This window comes from Cervus canadensis, chromosome 14, assembly GCF_019320065.1.
Source record: "Cervus canadensis isolate Bull #8, Minnesota chromosome 14, ASM1932006v1, whole genome shotgun sequence".
NCBI lineage: Eukaryota > Metazoa > Chordata > Mammalia > Artiodactyla > Cervidae > Cervus > Cervus canadensis.
The window spans coordinates 10042995-10065958 of NC_057399.1; the positions used below are offsets into that span (position 1 = coordinate 10042995).

The 22964-nt window shown below is 48.8% G+C and overlaps 1 protein-coding gene across 1 annotated transcript in view; it reads left to right on the top strand.

Moving 5' to 3' along the window:
- The window catches only part of GABBR2 (gamma-aminobutyric acid type B receptor subunit 2), a 356730-nt gene that overhangs the window by 177530 nt on the left and 156236 nt on the right, over positions 1-22964 (top strand). Inside the window, exons 4-5 of the mRNA XM_043486441.1 lie at positions 7760-7861; positions 20346-20411. Of these exons, the coding sequence (XP_043342376.1) occupies positions 7760-7861; positions 20346-20411 (168 nt within the window). The remainder of the gene's footprint in view (positions 1-7759; positions 7862-20345; positions 20412-22964) is intronic.

The following is a 22964-nucleotide window of genomic DNA, read 5'->3' on the forward strand; positions in this document are numbered from 1 at the left end:
GTGATGGGCGGGTGTAAGCAGGATGAGAAACCTGGGCTTAATCATGGCAGCGTGGTTTGAACCAGCGAGTCACGAGGTCTCAGGAGGCCCCAGGTGTGTTAGTTTCCTGGGGCTTCCGTCATGAGTTACCACAAACGGAAGGCTGAAAGCAAGAGACATTCGTTCTCTTACAGTCCTGGAGGCCAGAGTTCTGAAATCAAGGGATCAGTGAGGCCACGCTCTCCCTGAAGGCTCTTGGAGAGAACCCCTGCTTACCTCTGCCAGCTTCTGGTGGGCCCAGGCGCTCCTCGGCTTGTCCTTGCATCGCTCCTGTCCCTCCCTTTTTCTTTGCGTCACCTTCTCCCTTAGGCCTCTGCCCAAGTCTCCCTCTGCCTTTCTCATATAAGGACACTTATCATTGGAGTTGGGGCCCACTCCAGGTAATCCAAGATGATCCTTGAATTCATTATATCTACAGAGACCCTTTTTCTAAGTAAGGTCACTTGCATAGGTTCTGAGGATTAGGATGGGACACACCTTTTTGGCCGTCCAACCCACTGGCTCTGCAGTGTGAACACGCAGATGTCATGGGGCATGTGCAAGTATCACATATGTGCAGTAGATCCCGTTCGTGTTCACTTATGTACTGACTCTTTTTAACAAGTTTCAGTTATACTTAACCCCAGCTATAGGTTATTAAGAGCTAATAGAAATCTGAAAATTAGATGGCTCCACTTTTCAAAAGGAACAGCTTCTTCAGTAAGTAAGTGCTCATCAGCATTAGAAAGGTAGAAATACAGTCACATGGATAACTTCTCTGGGACTGTAAGTCCATGCCTCAAATCTTTGAAAAACTTCAGAGCTGCAGAGGGCTGCTTTAGCAACTGTAAAATTCAGAAAGTCAAAGAGTGGGGGGATGGCGCAGGTAAGGTTTTGAAACTTACTCTTCTAGAATCACAAACATTGGTGGTGAAAGAAAAATCCCCTCTTCAGCATCCTGATGAGCTTCTCCTTGCACACCTCTGATGACAGGGTGCTCACTATATACCAAGGTTGCCTACTCCACCGTTCGAAACTTCATTTGGCTTTAAAACAAAATCTGCTTTCCTGACTCATCCATCTCTTGGTCCCATCTCCAACACAGGGGTGCCCTCCGTCCCAGGAGACAGTCCTTCAGTGTTTGAAGTCGTCCAGCACTTCCTGCCTTGGTTTACTCTTCTCCAGGCTAATCTTTTAATTAGCTTAAATTAATGGTGGTTCTTGGGGAGCTCCAGCCTCAGTAAAAGTGACCTGAATATTCAAAGATCTGAGTGTTTCAAATGCCTGTTTATCCTAATTAGCATCTTAACTACAGCAGTGCCCTCTGCCTCTAACGAACCACATTTTCACATGTTCCATATTTTAATGGATTTTACTTGAATGAACTGTTTAATCAAGTGAAGACACATTTCATGAATGAATAGAAGTAAATCTATAATTATACACTTTAGTCAGGTAAGAGGAGTGACATTTCGGCACAATCTAGGGCTATATATAGCGAGTGTATTTGAATGACAAAGTAGGTTACCTCAGCTTCCATAGGAGATCTGGGAATTCGCTTTGCTCTCAAGTTCATTTCGTAACCTAATTAGAATTTTCAAAGAGTTGTAAGGTGCAAGTGGTGCAGGCCTGGCTCTCCCCATCTTCACCTGGATCTCTGCCTTTCTAGATGGTTCCACAGCTGGCGCAGTGGCCTCCTCAGGGAAGGTGTCTGGGGGCACTGCTGACCCCCAGTGTCCTGGGGTCTTGATAGACCTCCACTTGGTGCTTCCCCGTTTCCGTCAGAGCCCTGCTGGCCTGTTACGCGTGGCCCGAGGGTGAGAGCCTGCAGCTCTGACAGGCCTTTGCTTCTCTCTTCCTGTCTCCCTCTCTCATCCCCTCTTCCCCCCTTCTCACCATTCTGCCTTCTGACATGGCCAGATCTGCTTGTGCTGCTGGGGGCCAGGAGTGGAAAGATCTAGGGATTAAAGAAGAGACATAATATTGATGGGGGCAGGAGAGAAGGCCCAGGTATAAAGGAAGATGGTGCCTCGGTGCTCGGTAGCAGTCCAGAAAAGGATGAAGCCCAGAGGCTAGGGAGTGATGGAATTCCAGCCCCAGAAATGAAGCAGGAGCCCTGACTGAAAAGCTGAGGTGTAAGAAGGCCCCTCGCCACGCTGGCTCCCTGGCCTCAGGCTCCTAACATTCCCGTGCTGGAGGAAGAGGGTTCCAGGGCTGCAGCGGGGCCTCTCTAGGGGAAGGGAGCTCGCGGGCAGAAGGTTGCAGGTGGACAGGAACCTGGCGGGACATGCAGATGTGGTCCCAGGACCCGAAGCAGGGACAACAGCCTGACCCACAGGGCTGTTGTTTAGGGTGGAGCACATGACGCCATTATTTCACAAGCCCAATCTCTAGGTGATTTCCAGAGAGGGAGAATCATCTGGGCATCTGGGGTGTGTTAGTGGAGAGGTGCTGCCTCGGAGCAGGGAGGAGGCCTGCAGGTGGCCCAGCACTGTGGTCTGCTCAGAGGCAGTGACGAGCCTCCCTCCTCGAAAAGGTGGACCCATTTACGCTTAAAATGGGTCACATGAACGCAGCCACGCTAAGCCAAGAAATTCTCCCCAAGAGTCTGTTCACCTCTAACTCTTCTCCTGATTCTGTTAGCTTTTCCCCTTCTCCTCTGATCCCCTCTTCCCCCTCCAGCCTGCCCTCACAGGACCAGCTGTGTGTCCCCGGTCCCAAGCCTGTGGATAGAGACTGTGTGAGCAGTTGAGGAGTGAGGCCATTTTAGATGGCTTCATCGAAGTGACAAGTCCCTGTCACCCCTTCTCCCACAGTCCGTGAACCAAGCTGGGAGGGAAGTTGTGGATCAGCCCCCGGGACTCGAGGTTCAGACAGCTGATCTGACCTGATGGCATCTTCTCCTGCTGGCCTGAGCAGAACGGCGCTTCGAGCTCTGAGCTTTCCCCTAAAGCCACTGACTCTGCCTGGCTCTTGACTTCTTTCAAGATGTTGGATTTCCCCAGGCTTGAAATATGAGTTTAAGTGTTACAATTCTTGGATTTGGATCTGTGATTCCCAAGGCTGTACTAGAATCCCTGAGGAGTCATTGATATCACCCATTGTGACCTTTATCCTCCCAACCCCTCTGCCCCCATGTCCACGGTCTTTCTTAGAAGATTCTTGGTCCCTATTGCAGCCACACCTCCCTCCTCTGGGCCTGAGCCACGCTGTCATGGTCCCTGATAAATGCAACTAGAATTGAGCCCAGCACGCCAGGTGCAGTCTGCGGCGGGCAGACTGGAGGGTGACTGTCCCCTCCATCGTCCTAGACGTGATGTCTTTTTAAATGTGGGTCCCAGTCCTACTCACCCTTTTGGCAACTGCCTCACTCACAGCAACACATCCTGGTCTCCTAATCAAGGGGACAATATCCAAGCCATAGGAAGCACTTTTTTCATATCATTTAATGGGTCACTTAAAAGTTATCCTGCCTCATTTAGGACAGTGGTCCTCACACTTGAACATATGTCAGAATCACCTGGAGGGCCGATTAAAACACACATTGCTAGACCCCACCCCGGAGGGTCTGACCCAGTGGGTCTCAGGTGGGCCCAGGAATTTGCCTTTCTAGCAGGTTCTCCCAGGTGATGCTGGTGTTACTAGTCCAGGGCTGCACTTTAAGAACCACTGCTTTAGGGACAGGCTTTCTGGTGTGACTTTGCATCCACAGTCCATACCAGTTCTTAAAGGGAAAAAAATCAACAGCTGTTGCCTCTAAGCCTATTTTCTATCATGTATTCCTAGAGTTCTGGCCCCTGGTTCTCCCTGATGCCACGTGAGTTGGGTTCCTTCCAGATCTGCTCCAGTGGCCCGGGCCGGGACTCATGGCTCCAGAAGCAGGGGGAGCTCTTCCCTCAGGCAGCCTCAGCCCTATGAGCTGGCCCTGAGGACCCAGGCTTCGAGGACTCCCAGCCCTTCCTCGTCCCCCTTGTAGCAGCGCTCGGGGCCTGACTCACTGTCTTCGTCATTCCATTGGCAGCCTGACCCTCCCTTCCAAGCGACCGGCAGCCTTCTCCATCCCCTCCCGGCCCATCAGCACCCATCTCTCTCCCTTCCTCCCAGGATGGCCGGGGCCTTTAGCAAATCAGACTCCTGATGGCTGCCTCCCGAGGCCCGGTATGCAGATGAGGGCCCAGTTGGACTCTGGCTGTACTTGAGCATGTGTGTATGTGTGAATGTATTTTATTTTCTTGAAAATTAAGTGTTACTCCTTTCCAGGAAGAACATATTTCTGCTTTTATAGTGGAGATGAATAAAAAATAGGATTCACTTCGCTGAAATGCAATTTATAGCAAGCTGATAAAAGACATTGGCCCTGTAAAACAAGAGATATTTGCAGTACCAGAATGGAAAAAAAAAGGAAGGTGTTTTTTCTGACTTAGTAATCTTTGACCAGTGCATTGAATGATCTTTCCTTCTACATGTGAGAGTATGAATTTATTTCCTTGTGAGGTAGATCAATTGCATTAGTTCTTTATCATGCTTTGGTTATTTTAAAATACCATTTATTACTAGTTTTTTGCATTTGTTTTCCCTAAAAATGTCCATTAGAGTAAATACTCCAGCTGAGTAGACTTCTTGGTGCTGAAATTATGGTCAGTGAGTGGCTGACGGCCCCAGCCGTCTGTTCTGACCTGTTCTGGCGCATAAGCCTCAGGAGCTGTCCACATCTGGCAGGATCCGAAAGAGCCAGCTTGGGACCATTCAGAGAGCACTGGCCTGGGAGTCATCAGCTTCCTTATTTGTGAAATTAGGAGAAAAATGAGATGACCTCTAGGGTGTTTGGGGTTGGTTTGTTCCGAGTTCTGAGCGCCTGTATTTGCCATGATTATATACACCTCTCATGCCCGTACTTATTTACAGATGGATGCTCCAAGCCACTGACAGCCTTGATGCTGGGTCTTATACCTGGAAATGACCATTCCAGCTTTTAGGCAGCGTAAAGAACTTTAGAATTTACAAAGCCATTTCCCATCCTCAGTGTTTTTGCTGGGCCCTGTAAGTTACATGCTGTTTAACTCCCATTTTATAGGTGAAAAGACTGAGATTCAAGAGAGTTCAAGAAGTTTCCTTCACTTTGGGTGGCGAGGACACGGAGAGCCAGGGCTTGCCTGTGCATGCCTTAGTAGTATGTGCATTGGCTGCTTTGCCTTCTGGCAGGGCCAAGCTTGCACATTTTAATATTTCACATCAATAATTGTTGGTCCACAGCACCCCCATGACACATAAACCTAATAATGGAACCCACGTGCATCCAAAAAGGATTTGACATAGCAGAAATAAGCCATAATGGCAAAGTCAACTTTTTTTCAGCCAACTAGTTCCCAATCTTCCATCAAAATACAGGTAAAAACTAAAGATGGACAAGGTTCACCCTGACTGAGACAGTTTCATTCTTCTTACAAACGTGCATATCACGAAGTATTTCAAGTGTTCAGCAGAGCATAGAACACTCAATACCCATGGTCTTGCTGCCCAGAGTTAATGTGTTCATGGTTTCCTCTATTGGCATCACATTTCTTTTTAAAAAATGAAATATGGCAGTTCCCACCACAACCCTTTTTGTTCCCCTTCTGTAGTGGGGGCTTCCCAGTGACCATCCTGCAACATTCAGGGCCAAATTATTCAAAACATTTCGATATATACATTGGGAGGATCTATCAGTTGTTGAAACAAGAAGTACTTTTTTATCATGGTAAAATGTACGTAGCATCAAATTTACCATTTTACCACTGTAAAGTTTACAGTTTACGTGCAGGGATGCTAAGTACCTTCGTATTGTTGTGCAGGAAGCAGCACCCGTTAGCCCCAGAACTTTTCATTATCCCAGACAGAAACTCTGTACCCACAACTCCACCGGCCCACCCCCCAACTCTAGAAACCACTATTCTCCTTTGTGTTTCTATGCACTCGACTACTCTAAGTACCTCACCTAAGTGGAATCATACTTTCGTCCTTTTGCATCTGGCTTATTTCACTTAGCATAATGTCTTCATTCATATTGTAGCACGTGACAAAATTTCATTCCTTTTTAGGCTGGATAATATTCCACTGTATGTATAAACCCCAGTTTGTTTATCCGCTCATCTGTTGATGGACATTGCTTCCTAAAGATGGTTGCTTCCACCTTTTCGCATAATGCTGCTATGCACACGAGTGTGCAAATACCTCTTTGAGTCCCCGTTTTCACTTCTTTTGGGTATATAACCAGAAGTAGAGTTGCTGGATCATATTACCATATTGTGGGAAATTTTTAGAGTGCTCAAGGTTCCAGTTTCCAGTTTATCCACATCCTCACCAACACTTGCAGGGTTTTGGTTTTTGATAATAACTATCTTAATAGGTATAGACAAGAAGTGCTTTCAGAGCTCATCTTCAGTTAAAGAGGAAGAGACTGAAATGCTAAGAGGGAAAGCGTCCCTCAGAGAGGCTGAGGTCACAAGCCAGTCAGTGACAGAGCAAGACTTGGAACCTGGGTCCCCAGACTCCCACCTGGTTATTTCTACTAAAACACAGGCTAGTTCCATGGCTTTCTGTCCAAGGGTGTGCAGTCACAGACACGGGCCGCATACAGATTTCAGATTTATTTGTTTTGATCCTAACTTTATTTTTTTTTAAATTTGAAAATAGTGTCAACATTTTAAAATGTGCTCATGCTGAGATGCTCTGTATGACTGTAACCCGCCAGGCTCCTCTGTCCATGGGTTCTCCAGGCAAGAATACTGGAGTGGCTTGTATTTCCTTCTCTAGGGGATCTTCCTGTTACCACTGGCGCCTCCTGGGAAGCCCTTTAAGACATGAGGGATCCTACTTTAGTTTAAAAATCTAGGAACTTCCCTGTAGTCCAGTGGTTAAGACTCCATGCTCCCACTGCAGGGGGCACGGGTTCAATCCCTTGTTGGGGAACTAAGATCCTGCATGCTGTGCAGTGTGGCCCAAAAATAAATAAAAATGTAGATTTCTTATTTCTCCCTTCCAAATCAGAAGGTCTGGTGATTCTGGAGCCACACTCTGGCATAGCTTGTTTGGAGTTGAGCAGCAAGTGCTGTCTTTAGGTGAAGCTTTAGTTTGCCACACCCCTCCCTAGTATCCCTCCACACAGACCGCGTCGCACACTGGTTAGTGCGTGTGAACACTGGGGTTTGCAGCTCTCTGCTTTAAGCACATAGATGTTAGTCATTCTGTGCCGGCAGATACATCGTTGTGTTTAACATCACAGGCTGGTTCCGCGCCCCCTCACCCTCTCCTCTGTTTTTGTTTTATCTATCTGAATATCTCAGCTATTTCCTCACCCTAGAAATGAGGTAATATTGCAAATAAATAATGAAAAATATAGAGAAGTATTTGAATAGTCTAATTTGGAGACAGTGTGATGTATTTGCCTAATCTGATTTGAAGATGATATGAAACACCAGCATGAAAGTCCAGCGACTTGGATGCTTGTCTTAATTCTTCCAGGAAATTCCTGGGCAACTTCAGTCCCTTCCCTGTCTGGCCTCCTTCTGCTTGTGTGTCCTCAGGGGAGGGGAATCTCCAAAGTCCCAGGGGGCAATCTAGTTTTTAATGAAGACAAAACCCACTCCTTTTTCACATCGGTGGAGAAAATCACCTCACCTGTTCTAGCCGCTTCCCAGACCCCTGTGAAGTGGCCCGTCCTGTGACTGCCGGCACCCACCCTTTCTCCTCTCTTTGCTGGCAGGTGAGAAACGACCTGACCGGGGTTCTCTACGGTGAGGACATCGAGATTTCGGACACCGAGAGCTTCTCCAATGATCCCTGCACCAGTGTCAAAAAGCTTAAGGTAGGTGCAGCTGGCCAGGGCCTGGAGGCCAGACTGATGGCATGCTCCTGGGGTTCTCCAAATCCCTGACTTCGAAGGAGTCTTGAATTCAGGCTGTTCCATTTTGTCCTTGGCATTTGAGATGTGAGGAAAAGCCCCCAGGAGCTGGCTGTCCCTTGCTTATTGTCCAGCACTGGCCAGAGGTCTGCTTGCCGGGTGTGTGACCATGTGGAATTGCTGGGTGATTTCGTATCTCTCAGCACAGCCTGAGAGGCAAGCAGGGCACGGCAGACATCCCTGGCGCCCACTCAAGGACAGGCTAGTGGGGAACACTGATGACTCAGACCTGGCCCCTGCCTTCAGGGGACTTCCTTCCTGTTGCGAAGAGGCTCACAGTGAGAACCTCTCTTGCCCAGACCCACAGCAAGGAAGTAATGTGGTTGGAACTGAAAGCTCAGGCTCCTGACCCCCTCCGGCGACGCTCACTCCAGGAACAGAAGGGTCAACTAGATGTTTGCGGCTCTAAGTAGTCGCCCGCTGTCTTCTGCACATTCATTTCCCAAACTCTCTCAAACGTCAGGTTTGTGCCAGACCCGCTCCTGGGTTCGCCGCCATCATCAGGCCTGCCTGTGTCCTCAGGCGTCTGAAGGCAGATACCTCCCAGGGAAACCAGGAGCAGAGAGGCCGGGGAACACAGGGAGAGAGTGACTCATCCCACCCGGGAGAGGGCTCAGACACGGCTGCAGAGAAGGGACAGCCATGGAGGATGTCAGGGTGGAGACCCACAGGGTGAAAATCAGAGGGCAGGGCGGCCATGCTCACCGTGCACTGGGGATCAGAGGAATTCCAGGAAGCTGGAGTGCGGGATGGGGGCACGGAAAAGATGCCAAGGGTGGAAATAGAATTTGGAGCCAGTTTCCACGAGCCTTGAATGTTGAGCTAAGAAGTTTGGTCTTTTATGCCAGGCAGCGGGGAGCTGCTGGGGGTTGTACGTAGGTACAGACACAGTTAGAGCTGTCACCTACTCTTCCAGGCCCCATGCCCACATTGAAAGTAGCCTGGGGCCTCAGATGCCAGCTGCTGACATGTCCCTTCTCTCTTGGCCTGATCCCAGATTCTACTGATCAGAGCAGGTGGCAGTTTAGAGCTTATGAAGCCCCCTGTTCACACGTGGGGAGGCGGAGACCCAGGGATGGGGACGGGGAGCAGGCAGCAGTGTTTGTCACCTGCTCGGGCGCAGACACCGCATGAGCCCGTGGAGTTTCAGCCCCGGAAGCCTCTGCCGATGAGGAAGCGGTAGTGAGGAAGGGCCTGCAGGCAGCCCAGGTGTGTGCCCAGCTCTGGCCCCACAGGCCATGTGGTCTGAGGGTGGCCTTGGGTTGTGTGGGGCCCAGTGCATCCGGAGGGGAGGAGTGCTCGCTCTGCAGGGACCGCCTGGGGTGATCGGCACCCCGGTGCTGCGCGGACAGGCTCCTGCCCCACGCAGCCTCTCCCCAGGCCGGGCGCTGGAAAGAGCTTCCTCCACCTGAGGGGCCCGGCGGAATTCTGCGGGCTTTAAAATGTGAAGAGCCTTTGTGTGTGGAGCGGACGCACGAGTTGAAAGTCTGCAAGAAACTGGGGATAGAACTTGGTGCTCTGCTAACCAGCCAGCCAGTGCCACCAGAAGCGGGAGTGATCTGAATGCTGATGGAAATAGCAGCCGGCCTTTCCAGTGCCCTGAGCAAGGGCTGGAGCTCTCGGCTTCACCTGCCCATTCAGCCCTCCCCAGAGCCCCAGGACAGAGGGGATTTTTGTATCCTCATTTCACAAATGGGGAACCTGAGGAGCAGCAAGGTTAAGGACCTCACCCCTAGCCACCCAGCTGGAAAGTGGTGCGTTGGAATTCAAACTCGGATCTGGGCAACACCACGGCCCAGCTCCCCCACCGCCCCGCACAGCTGCGGTTCTGAGAGAGGGTTCCAGCATCCCAGAAGCCCGGGAGAGCGGAGCCAAGGACAGCGCGCTCCGTCTCTTGGCAAAGGCGCCCCTCAGCATGGAGCTCTTCCCTCACCACCTGCATCGCTGCTTCTCGAACCTGCCTCTAGTCTTTTCTCAGTGGTCCGCCTTTCCCGGAGGCTTTATTTCACATTTAAATCCCGGCTCCTCACACTCCCACTCCCCCTTTCTGTTAATTTCCTCCGTTTCACTGATGGAGATCCGTATCAGTTTCCTGGGGCTGCCATAACAAAGCACCATAAACCAGGGGGCTTAAAACAACAGAAGTTTGTCCTCTCACATCTCAAGGACAGAAGGCCAGGGTCAAGATGTTGGCGAGCCCGTGCTCTGTAGCAGGCTCGGGGACTCTTCCGTACCTTTCTCTAAGCTTCTAGTGTCAGCTGGCAATCCTTGGCATTCCTTGACTTGCAGCTGTGTAACTCCTTTGCCCAGCTGACATTTCCCCTCTTTCCCTTCACATCATTTTCTTCTTAGGAAACTAGTCTTGGAGGATTAAGAGCCTGCCCTGCTCCAGTGTGAACTTACCTCAACTGATTTCATCTATTAATACAATGATGCTGTTTTCAAATGAGGTCGCGTTCTGAGGTATCAGGGGTTAAGACTTCAACATCTCTTTGGGAGATGCAGATCAACCCATAACAATATCTGACCTCCTATTCGTTTTTCCCGGTTTTTTTGTCATCTGTCTCTTCCCACTAGGATGAAAGCTGTAGGAAGCAGCAGTGTCTGTATGTCTGGATCACTGTTTTATTCCCCACCACCTGGAACCAAACCTAATTTGCCTGACAAATTTGCTGAGTGGGCATAAACCAAATACCAAATCTGGACAGACAAAGCCAACAGAACACAAGGATAAAGCATTCAGAGAAAAGTAACTTCTGGAGAGCTCAGAGAAGAAGCAGATGTCTGGTGGGGTAAGATAGAGAAGGAGGTACAGCGGACAAGGAAGGAAACTAAATAGTGACTAGCAGAATTAAAACCTGCTTTGGAGGCAGTAGAGAGCAGAGTTAATGCCACGAAAAATAAAAATCAATAATATGCAGGACAAACTTGAAATGCTTTCCCAAAATTCAGAGGAAATGGTCAAAGAGATCAATCTAATGAGAGGAAAGAGAAGTTATGGACACGGGAGAAGGGAGATGCTAACTGAACACTGGGACACATGAAACAGAACCAAAATCTAAAACAAAGTAGGCACCCGAGTATCAGTAAGCTCAGCTCCCACCCAGATCTTGGTTTCTAATGCCATTCTCCATGGAAAGGACCTGGGGATCCTTGGAGAAATGGCTGACCTGGGACTGGGACAAGAAACATACAAAATGATCCTGGAGCGTCCTGCAGTGCCAGAAAGTTGAGGACGTGCTCAAACCACGTCAACAACACACCCTGATTTGGTGGGGGGAGCGGTGTCAGAATTGTCCACCAGCCAACCAAAGTAGCCACTGAAAGAACTCCCAGAGGCCAGAACTGCAACATTTGAGCAATAAAATAAAAGTAGTATTGGATTATAACCCAAAGTATAAAACAGATGCCCATGACCGAGTAGGTAAATGGGAGAGAATATACAAATCTTCTGTGCCAAAGAATTCCAAATGATTTGTGTAGATATTTCAGGCCCAAGGAAGTGGAGCAGTGGACACTTAACTCACTTATTAAGTGTCTTCCTTCCAAAGAGCACAGGATGAAAAGGGGGAAAAGAAGAGTAACTTTAGAGTGGAGGAACCTGACAAACGCTACTTTGGCCAAGAGACCAAGGTCAGCATTTACAGGATAAGTCTTGTTGATAGTCTGTGCCTTTGATATGATCCCCGAAACCTATAAACCCAGTCTAACAATGAGAAAAACATCAGGTGAATTCTGGTTGAAGGCCATCCTGCAAAATACCTTACCAGGACTCCTCAAAACTTTTTAGGTCTTCAAAACTAAGGAATGCCTAAGCCAAAATGAGCCTGCAGAGACATGACAGCAATATATAATGTGGTATCCTGAATGGGATCCAGGAGGAGAAAAAGGACACTAGAGGAAGAAAAAAAACAAAACTAAGAGTATCTGAATAAAGTATGAGCTGTAGTTAATTATGAATGGATATTGATTTATTAATTATAACAAATGTACTATATTAAAGTAAGATGTTACTAATAGGGGAAACTGGGTGAGAGACATATAAAAATTCTCTATACTTCCTTTGTGATTTTTCCGTAAATCTAAAACTATTCTCATGAAATTTATTTTAAAAAATAAGCAACAAACTTAAGAGGATTCAAGAGAGAACTCCTAGACTGGACCATACAAAACTGCCAATACTGAACCATTTTGAAACTACAAAGTCAACAGTTTCATAAGGAAATGCATAGACTATATGTGCAGACCAGCTGGCCTTTCTACATTCTAGCAGAACTGGTGAAAAGAGAGTCATACCCAGACACATTTTGTTAAAAGTTTTGAAATAAAACATAAAAGGGAAAATCTACAAGTACCTAGGCCAGAAAAAAATCAAACAAATTGCCCACAAAGGTGCAAAACCAGTCCTCCCCGACGCCCCTGCAACGTTCAATCCCGGAAACAATGGAGCAGCTAGGAGACATTTTCCCCCATGTGAGGCTCACTAGCCAGGTGCCCTTGAAGTTAACCCTTGAGGTCCTATGTCAGCCCGCCTTGAACAACAGCTAACGTTATAGCTGAGGTCGTGACAGAAGCAGGTGAGCAGGGATCATGGACGCCGTAGAGAGAGCTGAGCAGTTATAAAAGTGCGTGCAGATGCAGAAGTTCGTTTTGAAGCAAACATGAATATGCATATAATGCAAATAAATACTGTAATAATAGCAATGGAGATATAAAAACCCAAATTCCATTAACAGAGGTAAAAATGTGAGTTAAAAAAGTCCTGATCTTAATTAGAAGTGGGGCTCAAAAGAGACTATTTTGCTTATGACTTTCATAATTAGAAAAATATAAGTTTAAAAGGCTTTGAATAACTTAATAGCAAACACGTTAATACTATAATATAAGCAGAACCCGAAGCTCCTGAAACACAGAAGATAAAAGCAAAGAAAATCTAGTCCACATATCAAAAAACAAAGCAAACGTGAAAACCGGAAAACATAAAGTAAGACTGAAAATCAAATATAGTCATTCTGACCAGAAATTCAAATAGGTCAAACTCCCTACGAAGAGGCAAAGACTTGCAGGTTGTGTTTTAAAGAATTAGCTATAGTTATAGTTATATTTACAACACGGTGACACAGAAAGGTCAAAGGTAAAAGGTCAAGCAAAGGTATATCAAGGTATATGAAGCAAGGATCCAGGGTTCATATTAGAATACAGGGAATTCAAGGTATAGGCATTGACCAGGATAAATGGCTTTCTATAGATAAAGGTACATTTCACCCTGAGAAGAGCATAATCATGGACCATTATTGCTCTAAATTACATCTCACTGAAATATACAGAGAGTGGCCTGCTATAGAAGAATTGACACAAACACAGTAGTATTGGGAGCCACAACATTTTTCTCTCAGTCTTGGACAGATCAGCCATTCAAAAATAAGCAAGAACATAGAGGAACTGAATAATCGGATTGATCAGGCTGATTTAGCAGATACGTATATCAAAGTTTGTCTAAAAGAAAGTCAGGAAATAAAACCATCTCTGTGAGATGAAGACCCCAGGCCTTTAAGCTCACTCTGGATGGATCTGTTTTGATCGGGAATGTTTAATGTAAGTGGTCACCAGGCTGGGCTAGGAGGCCACCCCTTTCAGGACCTTGAATATTTCCATGGTGCTCACACTGAAGCCCGGGGCTGTGTTGGGAAGAACACCAGGCTCCATATGTACCCCTCTGTTCATTTTGAAGCCACAGAACGCATTCCAGAACATAGTACAGCGTAGGGTTCTTCTGTCTTGGTGCAGAAAGAATTCAATCAGAGGCAGAGTGACGGGTAAGGGCAGAGTTTTTAGTATACGGTGCTGTGAGAGACGCACCTCGGCAGGCCAGGGAGTGCTGTGCTGAGAACTTACCGGGCTCCGGTCTTACAACCAAAGGGACAGTGAGGAGGCGGAGAAGGCCACCTTCTTCCTCATGCTTGAGTAGACGTCAGGCTTCCACCATCAGTGCTTCCTCCATGCTGGGTAGGGGAGTTTTCTTGTCCCTGCATAGTCAAACTAGGACTGTCGTGGAGCTATGAAAATGAGCAGGAAGGTGGTAAAATATACTAACATATGGCAGATCATCTCAGGTTTCAGTTTAAGGCCATCTTTTCCCTATGTTTTTGTTTTTAATGTGCACAGAGGAGCATGTCCTAGGAGTCACTAACTCACCTCACTGGGCAGGATGTGGGTCTTATTCCACCACTGTTTTATTGTCTGGGGGCACGTCTCACGCTTATGTTGCACTCGTTGCTAAGCAAGACTGCTCTCTTGATGGATCAGTCACTTACAAGATCTCCCATACTTTTTTCTTTATTTATGATCCCTTAGTGGGATTAACTATTTAGTTGCCTGCTTTGTCTCTTTACACTGTCCCTATCAATTTCAGTTGCCTTATTGGCTTTCATTGGAGCAGCCACCAACCCGTCATTCGGGATTCGAACTCCAGGGAAATCTCCCTGTTTTGTGAATCAGATGACTGGCAACCTTAACTCATCTGCAAGGTTAACTCCCCCTTGCTGTGTCATAGCTTGTCCCCAGCTTTCAGGGATTTGACCATGGACATCTTTGGGAAGCCATTACAGGAAGGCCACAAAGACAGGTCCTGAGGAGGACTGTTCCCCACTTTGCTGCATGGGAAAGTCCTAGTGGGAATTACTCTCTACCCCACGGGCCAGGAGCCCAGCCTGACTGCCTGCACTTGAGGCTCATACAAGTACCCCAAAGGGACTCAAAGCTACAGAATAAATGTGGTGTACCTTCCCATCAGGCCAGCTTTTCTCAGAGACGTGGGAAGGAAAGCATAACTTTTATCCTCAGATAAACATACATATGTTATCAGAATGCTAAATATACATGAATTTTCAAGATGCGATGATAAACTCTAAAGGAGCGCCACGCCTCACCAGGGCTGCTGGGGCTCTTCCTCTTTCACTCCTGTCCTTGAGAGTAGACGGCTCCTGATTCTCCGCTTTTAGGGACACTTCTGGGGAAGGAAAAATAGTCTAGGAAAGACTAATTTTAGCTAAATGAAAGAGAATACTCATTCCGGGTGTGGAATCAGCCTGTCAGAGCCAGGGGGAACTTTGGAAAGCATCTAGGCAAATCCCCTCAGGCTTACCCCAGGTCTCATGACCAAAGTGAGGGAGCGGGAGCGGGCCCGGGCTTCTGACCCTTTCCCCAGCGCTCACTGCCCAGGCCAGGCCTCCTCCCGGCCCACATCGGGCTGGCCTCTAATGGCGCAGCCGTCTTGTGCTCATTGCACTGCACCCTGTTCTACAACATGGAAGATGATGCCTTCTGATTTTTCAGCTCCCTAGTGGGTAGAGCAAGCTGCAGAAAGCCAGGAAGCTGTTAAACGTGGGCTTAGACAGATGCACAGGTGTCAGGAGACGTCAGATGACTCACAGGTCAGTGTCAGGGTCCACCTTGACCTCCTAGCAGAACCCCCACTCTGCTGTCACAGGGAAGCAAGATGGACGGTGTTCTGCTTTCCTGCCCCTTTAAATGCACATCAGCTGTTTTAATGTCTCAGGATTGCGTTTGCCCCTCAAGTCCTTCCACTTCAAAATCCAAGGTACATTTTGTCATTGCAGCAGACTGGGTGTTGAGCCCCAGCAGCCCAGGCCCTGGGGCGTTGGCCTTCTCGGCTTGGGAGGGAATATATAGGGATGAGTGGTCAAATGCTTGGGCTCTGGGGCCAAACTCACCTTGGGTCAAGGCCAAAGCCACCACTTCTTATCTCTGTGACCTGGTGTCTTAGGTTGAACGCCCTGGAGACAGAGTCTGAGGCCCTTGAGAAAGAGATTCACTGGGAGTGTGCTCAGGAGAAGGGGACAGAAGCGGGGTGGGGCGAGAGGGGGGCTCGGTCAGAACGCCTCTGGCTGGTGGCGGGTTACCCTGGCTCTGCGGGCTCTCTGCCCTGCAGAGCTGGTTCCACCTTTCAACAGGGGGCTGGAGTTTCCTACCGTGTGAGTCAGCCACTGCCCGCTATGGAGGGTGAGGTGCAGCATGACCTTCCAGGGCCTGGAATCTCCCCTTGGCTGAGGGAAGTTCTCCAGGAAAGGGAGGGAGCTGGTGGCAGCCCACCCTCCCTGGAACTGGGTTGGTGCTCCAGCCCCGAGGAGGGGGTCCCATAGGACCACCGGCATATGCTGTGACTAGGAAAGTCACTTAAGGCATTGGGGCTCAGTTTGCACATGAGACTGTCCAGAGTGGGCATAATAATAGCACCTACCTCCTAAGGCAATAGCTAGAAAGAGTTCAGGAGCTGTCATTTGTGAGGGTTGTACACTGGTGCTTTGAATTGAGTCATGCTTCTTAAGTGTTATTTTTGTGTGAGATTTTAGCTCCCTTTAAGGGCCCCAGAGACAAAGGGCTTCTTTATAGACAACAGAGGAGAGGAGCCAGGAGAAAGGAAAGGAAATCCACCCAAGGTTTGGACTGAGCGCACCTTCGGGGCCTCCACCCCATGGCTGTTCCCTTCCATCTTTGCACTCGCCTGTGAGTGTGGCCTGTTGAGGGTGTAAACATAGGTCTCCGATACCCTCCGTGACTTTAGATCTAGCCCTCTAAGAAGAAGCTGTCATTTGTCTGATCTCAGGACATCTACGTTCACTCCAGACAGCCCCCTGCAGAGCCAAGCAAGAGTCCATTGCGGGGACTTCTGAGACCCTGCCCTCTGCCACGTTCCAGGGTCTCTAACGTCACAGCACTGTTCTGCACGCTCATCCTCAGAGATGGTCATGGCTCTCCTCCCCTCCCCTCTGGCCATCCTTCAACTGTCCCCTAAGTCCTTTCACCTATAGAGAAGAGTGCCTTTATACCCCTGGCAGGGAGGTGGGTGGCCGTGGCCAGAAGCAGGTCCTCTGCCAACAAAGCTCTTTCCTTTCTCAGGATTTTAAGGAAACCATACAAGTTATGCAACATTGAAAACTGTGATTCTGGAACTTTTGTGATAATGTGGGTGTGTTAAAACTTTTAAGATTCATCCAATCCAAAATTTTCCCTTCACCCCTGAATCTTCCAACAAACTGCTACCCCAGAAAGAACCAGGTATACCTGCAGTTTTTGTACTCAGAACTCCTCTGTCCTGGGAGCACACATATTCCATTTTGAGAACACCGTCAACTCTTTATGCTTCTCAAGGCACCCCCCCAAGTATCACCCCAGTCACATTTCCCATTGTCCTCTCCCAACCCTTGGATCCAGGCTCCACTTGCACCAGTTGCTGGCTTGTCCTCTTTTCTCCTAGATTTGCAGCACCTTGCCCCTTTTCTCACCATCTAGAATCAGAGTGGGTGTGAATATCTTCCTGCATCAAGTGCCACCTAGCCCTGGATAGGCTCTTTCTCCAGGGCCCTCTAATGGTCAGGGGACACCAAGGTGAGCGTGCTGGTTTTGGGGTGCTGTGCTGGATTTGGGAGAGCCTTTTGCATCTCTAGAAAGGAGTTAAGTAGATCCATGATCCCTTGGGTCCCAGGAGAGAACTTCACAGAGGAGAAAGTGGCCCAAGCCTGGGGACAGGGATGATTTTTCCAAGTAGGAGCTCCTGAGCTAAGGCGGGAAGGGAGAGCAGCAGCCCTCCAGGCAGAACGAGTGGGGTGGAGGGAATGGCATTCTGGAGAGGTGAACTTGTGTAAAGAAAGAGAGGACGAGTGAGAAAGGGGATGAATGAGTGAGTGAGCGAGTGAATGAGTGTGTGGCAGACCATCTAAGAGAACTTCAGGTAGCTCATTCTCTGGGATGTGGAGGAGCAAGAACTGTGGTTATTGAAATGAGCAGGAGTGAGTTGGTAAAGAATCTGCGATGTTCTAAGGAGCTCAGAGTTTGATCTGTCAGGGTCTAAGCCATGGAAAGATTTTACACAATCAGATTTGAATTTTGGAATGATTCCCTTGTCTGCTCTGCGGAGACTGGATGGATGGGGCAGGACTGAAGGCAGAGAGATCCAGCTGGGAGGCTGTAGTGGTTCATCAGGTAGGGAGTGATGATGGCTCAACCCAGAGCAATGGGGCTGGAGAGACCAGAGGGATTCAGGAGCTGGTGAGCAGACAGAACCAACAGGCCCTGGTTATGGCTGGGATGAGGAGAGGACCTCAGGTGGCTCCCAGGTTTCTTATCTTAGGGAGTGGGAGGTTGGCAACACCATTCTAGAGATAGGCAGTACAGGAGGAGGAAAGAGGCATTTTGGGAATGATGGTGAGTCCACTTGGGACACGTTGAGCTTCAGGTGCCTAGGAAGATCCACATGGAGGTATCCAAGGGACAGCTAGAGAAAAGGCAGCTCGGGAGAGGGGTTTGGGAGTCCCCAGCTTTCAGAGGGGAGCTGTGGCTGGGGTCGTGAATGAGGTTGCCCAGGGAGAGTGATGAGGGCAGACCTGTACGGAACACCAGCATTCGGGGCGGGCAGAAGGGTGAGGGGCTGAGTGAGAATCTGAGCGGGAACGACCAGGAAGCAGGGGGGCGCATCATGGAAGCCAGCACCAGGGGGCGGAGGGGGGCTCATTGACCATGAATCCTCCAGCCACCGGGTCAGGTAAGGAGTGTTATGCCTGTTTCAGAGATGAGAAAATCGAGGCTGCAGGAGATTAAGACCCAGGGTCATGCACCTAGTAGGTGCTGGAGCTGGGATGTGAGCCAAGGTCTCTCTGACTCCAAAATCCAATAAGCTGATTCTACTGTACCATGTTTAGCAACACAGCGCTTGGCACAAAGCAGATGCTCCATAGATGTTTGTTGGATGGATATGGATAGGTGAATAGTGTTAGCAGCAAGAGATGTTATAAAAAATTCAACAAATAAGCAGAAAGACCCTGAAGTGTCCCAGGAGCAAGGCCACAGAACGGAAGCAGCTTAGAACTTTTTATAGCATTGCAGACGTGGTGATGACAAAGGCTTGCCTTCCTTCGACTGGGCTCTGTTAAAGATCTTTTAAAGTCCTTTCAGAGCAAGGATTTTTTTTTTTTTTTCGTCTTTCCATTCTTGCTTGCAAACGAAGGATGATTTTAGAATCCAAGCCTTTTTTATTTTGCTAAAGTACATGATGAGTAAAATGGCCTCCCAGTCAGCACTTTCCAATTTTGAAAGATGCTAAAAACTGATCTTTAAAGGGATGTTTCTCTTCTTTATGCATCAAAGAGCCTTGCGACCTGCTGGGAAGGACGGGATAAATGTCAGGAAGGTAGCATCACCTGCAGGGCTAAATCTCAGTGCAGAGGGCAGGACTGTGATGGGGAGCAAGCATGTGGGCTGAGGCCTGGCTGTCTCCTGGGGGCTGCCTGTACATCCTCCTTCTGCCTGTTCATCTTCCTTCTGCCTGTTCTCCATGGGGCACAGCCCAGCCTGGATCCCGTCCCCTAGAAAGCAACCAAGAACCCCTTACCCTGACTCGGGAGAGAACTTCAGGCAGACACTCAGTAAGTCTTTGTTGAATGAATAAACGAGTCACAGGACCTGTGGTGGGGCTCCCCGGGTGTCACCAGTGGTAAAGAAACCACCTGCCAATGCAGGAGACATAAGAGATGCAGGTTCGATCCCTGGGTTGGGAAGATCCCCTAGAAAATGAAATGACAGTCCACTCCGGTATTCTTGCCTGGAGAATCCCACGGACAGAGGAACCTGGTGGGCTATAGTCAATGGGGTCGCAAAGAGTCTGGCATGACTGAAATGACTTAGCATGCAGCATAGAACCTACAGTAGAGTATGTACCTATTAACCCCACTGCGGTAATAAGATGATAACTGTTTATAGAACGTTTGAATATAGATTTTCCTTTGAAATAAAAGGAGAAGAATGGGTTGGGAGAAGGTTATAAAAAAATCATTCTAGCTGGGTGTTTCCTCTTTGCCAGGAACTGTGTTAAGCACTTCATAAGGATAATGTCATCTAGTCCTCTAAGTAAGCACTATAAGTAAGTACTGCCGTTATTCCCATCTTGCAGATGAGGAAACTGAGGCCAAGTTGGGGGAAAGAGCCACTTGAGGCCACCTGAGTGGAGCTGAGATTTGAACAAAGCTCAGAACGTGAAGGGACTCTGCAATGCCTTAACTGGGAAGCTCTGTGGACTCCTGGAAGGGGGAAAAGCCTCGCATACTGAGGGGCGGGGTGTGGAGCTTGTTTCTGCTGCCAACTCCCCTGGGGATATTGGAAGGTCCTTTCTCTCGTCTGGCCTCAGTTTCCCTAAGCGTAGAGTGAGGATGGAAAGCAGACGCTGTGTCGGCGTCCCCCAGCGCTTGCCTGCTCTTGCTGGAGGAGAGCGGGGAGGGCGCGGCCCTTCCGAGCCGCTGGCTTCGGCCTGCAGCCTGCGGCCTCCGGGCTGTGCCGATCACACGCTCACCTCCACATCCGTGTCTTCTGTCCACAGGGCAATGACGTGCGGATCATCCTCGGCCAATTTGACCAGAATATGGCAGCAAAAGTGTTCTGTTGTGTAAGTAACACTTCGGTTGCGTCCTTCGTGTCTTTGGGGAGGTTCATGAAGCTTCTTCTTGGATTCGTGCTTACTGCCTGATCCTTAAATAGCATCACAGTGTTACGGAAAGATGTGGGGTGTGGCTGCTCGCTGCTCAAAAGCCAATATACAGACCAGGTTGGTGGAAGGGAAAGTTTGCTTTGTTTCAGATGGCAGCAACTCGGCAGGAGGGTGGATGTCAGTCCAAAGGCCAGCTCCCCACCACTGACACTCTTTTATAGACAGACAGAGGGGGCTACATTCAGAAACAGCATAGTCAGCTCTGCCAGTCATCGTCAAATTGGTCATCAGAGGTCTGACCTGTGTCATCTTGGTTGATGGGGTACAGTTAATCTTCAGTTCCCAGGTCTGTTTGTTTCCATTTCTTTGAGGCCATTTCTCAGAATTGTGGCGGCTTCTGTCGTGGGTATAGTCTGGCCATCATGCACTTAACTTCTCCACCTGGAGTTTCAGTCTCTATAAGACAACTCGCAGGATATGGCTCAGAGTATTATCTACAGCCCCTGAGAAGAAACTAAAGGTCCTTGACTGTGCTTCATAACTACGTTATTATTATATGGTCTTCTTTGACTGTTTTCCTTTGTTTCCGCGTGGTCTCATTTCTCTGATTAAACTTATTCTTTGACCAAAGTTTTCCACAAACAAAAGGCAGGCAGGGGGCATGGAGCAGGCAAGGACCATTGGGTCCTGATCCATTTCAGTAGGACCAGAGTCCAGGGTGTTGGAAGCAGACGCGTTATTCTCACTGCTCTTTTCGGGGAGCTAAAACCCCAGGGCTCAGAACAGTTCGGTTGTGGAGAAACCAGGAACCTCAGTTTACCAACCCACTAACCCACTAACCACTGCCTTTGCGCTGCCGGCTAGTTCTAAGTCTCCCTTAATGGAGCAGCGCTGCATGCACCCCACAGCAGGGACACAGGACTCCACGGTGGGACAGGGGCGCCTCCAACCCCTTCCTGCCCTGAAAGCAGGGCTCGGAGTGTCAGGCCTAACACAGACCATCAACCGTTCAGCATTTACCACCAAATCCTTTTCATGGTCTGGTATGTGATAGATGACAAAGTATACGTTTAAACCTTTTCTCCTTTAAAAGCTTTTCAGTGAAACTTCTATTGTTACCCTTGTTTTATAGATGAGGAACTAGAGGTCCAGAGAGGTGGAGGGGCTTGTCCAAGGACAGAGCCGAGACTCCGTCCCCGTTCACCTGATTCCCAATCAGATCCTCTCTTCTCCACACGATAATCTAACCTGAGCACACGTTAGAGTTCTAACACGGGACTATGCCTTTTTATTCTGATGCCCTGGCTCCCCCTCCTGCACCTCAGGGTCAAGAGAGAGAGCCTAGTCACGTGAGTCATTGTCAACCCAACAAGGTCCTCCTCTCAGAGTGAGGTTCTTCTAGGTCTCGTCTCTAGTGATGGGCCACAGGCCTCTGTTTTCTTTGACCTTTTTTCAGTAACTCGGATGTGATTATAAAAATATGCTTATAGGAATTTTAGAAGTTGTGAACTATGTTGGACGATAGATCCAGGGTGCAAAGAACCTTACCAAGCTGGAATGTTTGGTTAAATCTAGGAAGGCTAAATCTAACACAGGAGACCCGGGTTCAATCCCTGGTTCGAGAAGATCCCCTGGAGGAGGAAATGGCAACCCACTCCAGTATTCTTACCTGGAGAATCCCATGGACAGAGGAAGCTAGTGGGCTACAGTCAGTGGGGTCACAAAGAGTTGGATGCGACTGTGTGACTAACATACAATATAAGGTTATATTAGAACAAACTGGGCTGCCTGTGTCTGAGGTGGTAGAGGCACAGCTGAGTACTGTGTTTAGAGCAGAAGAGACTTGGCGTCTCCGGCGACCTCAAGGTTCCCGTGAGTAACGAGCGTGAGCACAGCCACCAGGGGGCCGAGGTGACCGTCTGGCTACACCCACCCCAGGGCGGGTGGTCTCTGCTGTCTGCTGGAGACACCCACCCCGGGGCGGGTGGTCTCTGCTGTCTGCTGGAGACACCCACCCCGGGGCGGGTGGTCTCTGCTGTCTGCTGGAGACACCCACCCCAGGGCGTCCTGCTCCACTCCTGGTGACCTGTTTCAGAAGAGGTGGAGGAACGGAGGAGAGGCCAGGAGTGAGGAGAGGGCAGTGGTTGGAAAACACAGTCACACAGGGATGTTCCCTTGTGAAGGCTTAGGAGCAAAGTGGGAGCCGCCTGATTTCTCAAAATAGAAGAGAGGAGGCAGAAGCTACCGGCTGCCGTTTCAGGGACGTCTCTTGAGTTTGGCACTTAGCGCTCAAAAGTCAGTCTGCTTGGGCTTGGACCCCTGGTCTGCAGCTTAGTAACTGAATGTGGGCTTGTTGACACTTTCTGAATCTCAGTTTCCTCATCTGTAACATGGGGATAATAATAACACCTGTCTCATAGGGTTGTTGCAGAGATTAAATGAGCAAAAACACTTTGCATAATGCCTGACTTGCAGTGAACTCTCCACAGATGTCAGCAATCTTTTTTTGTT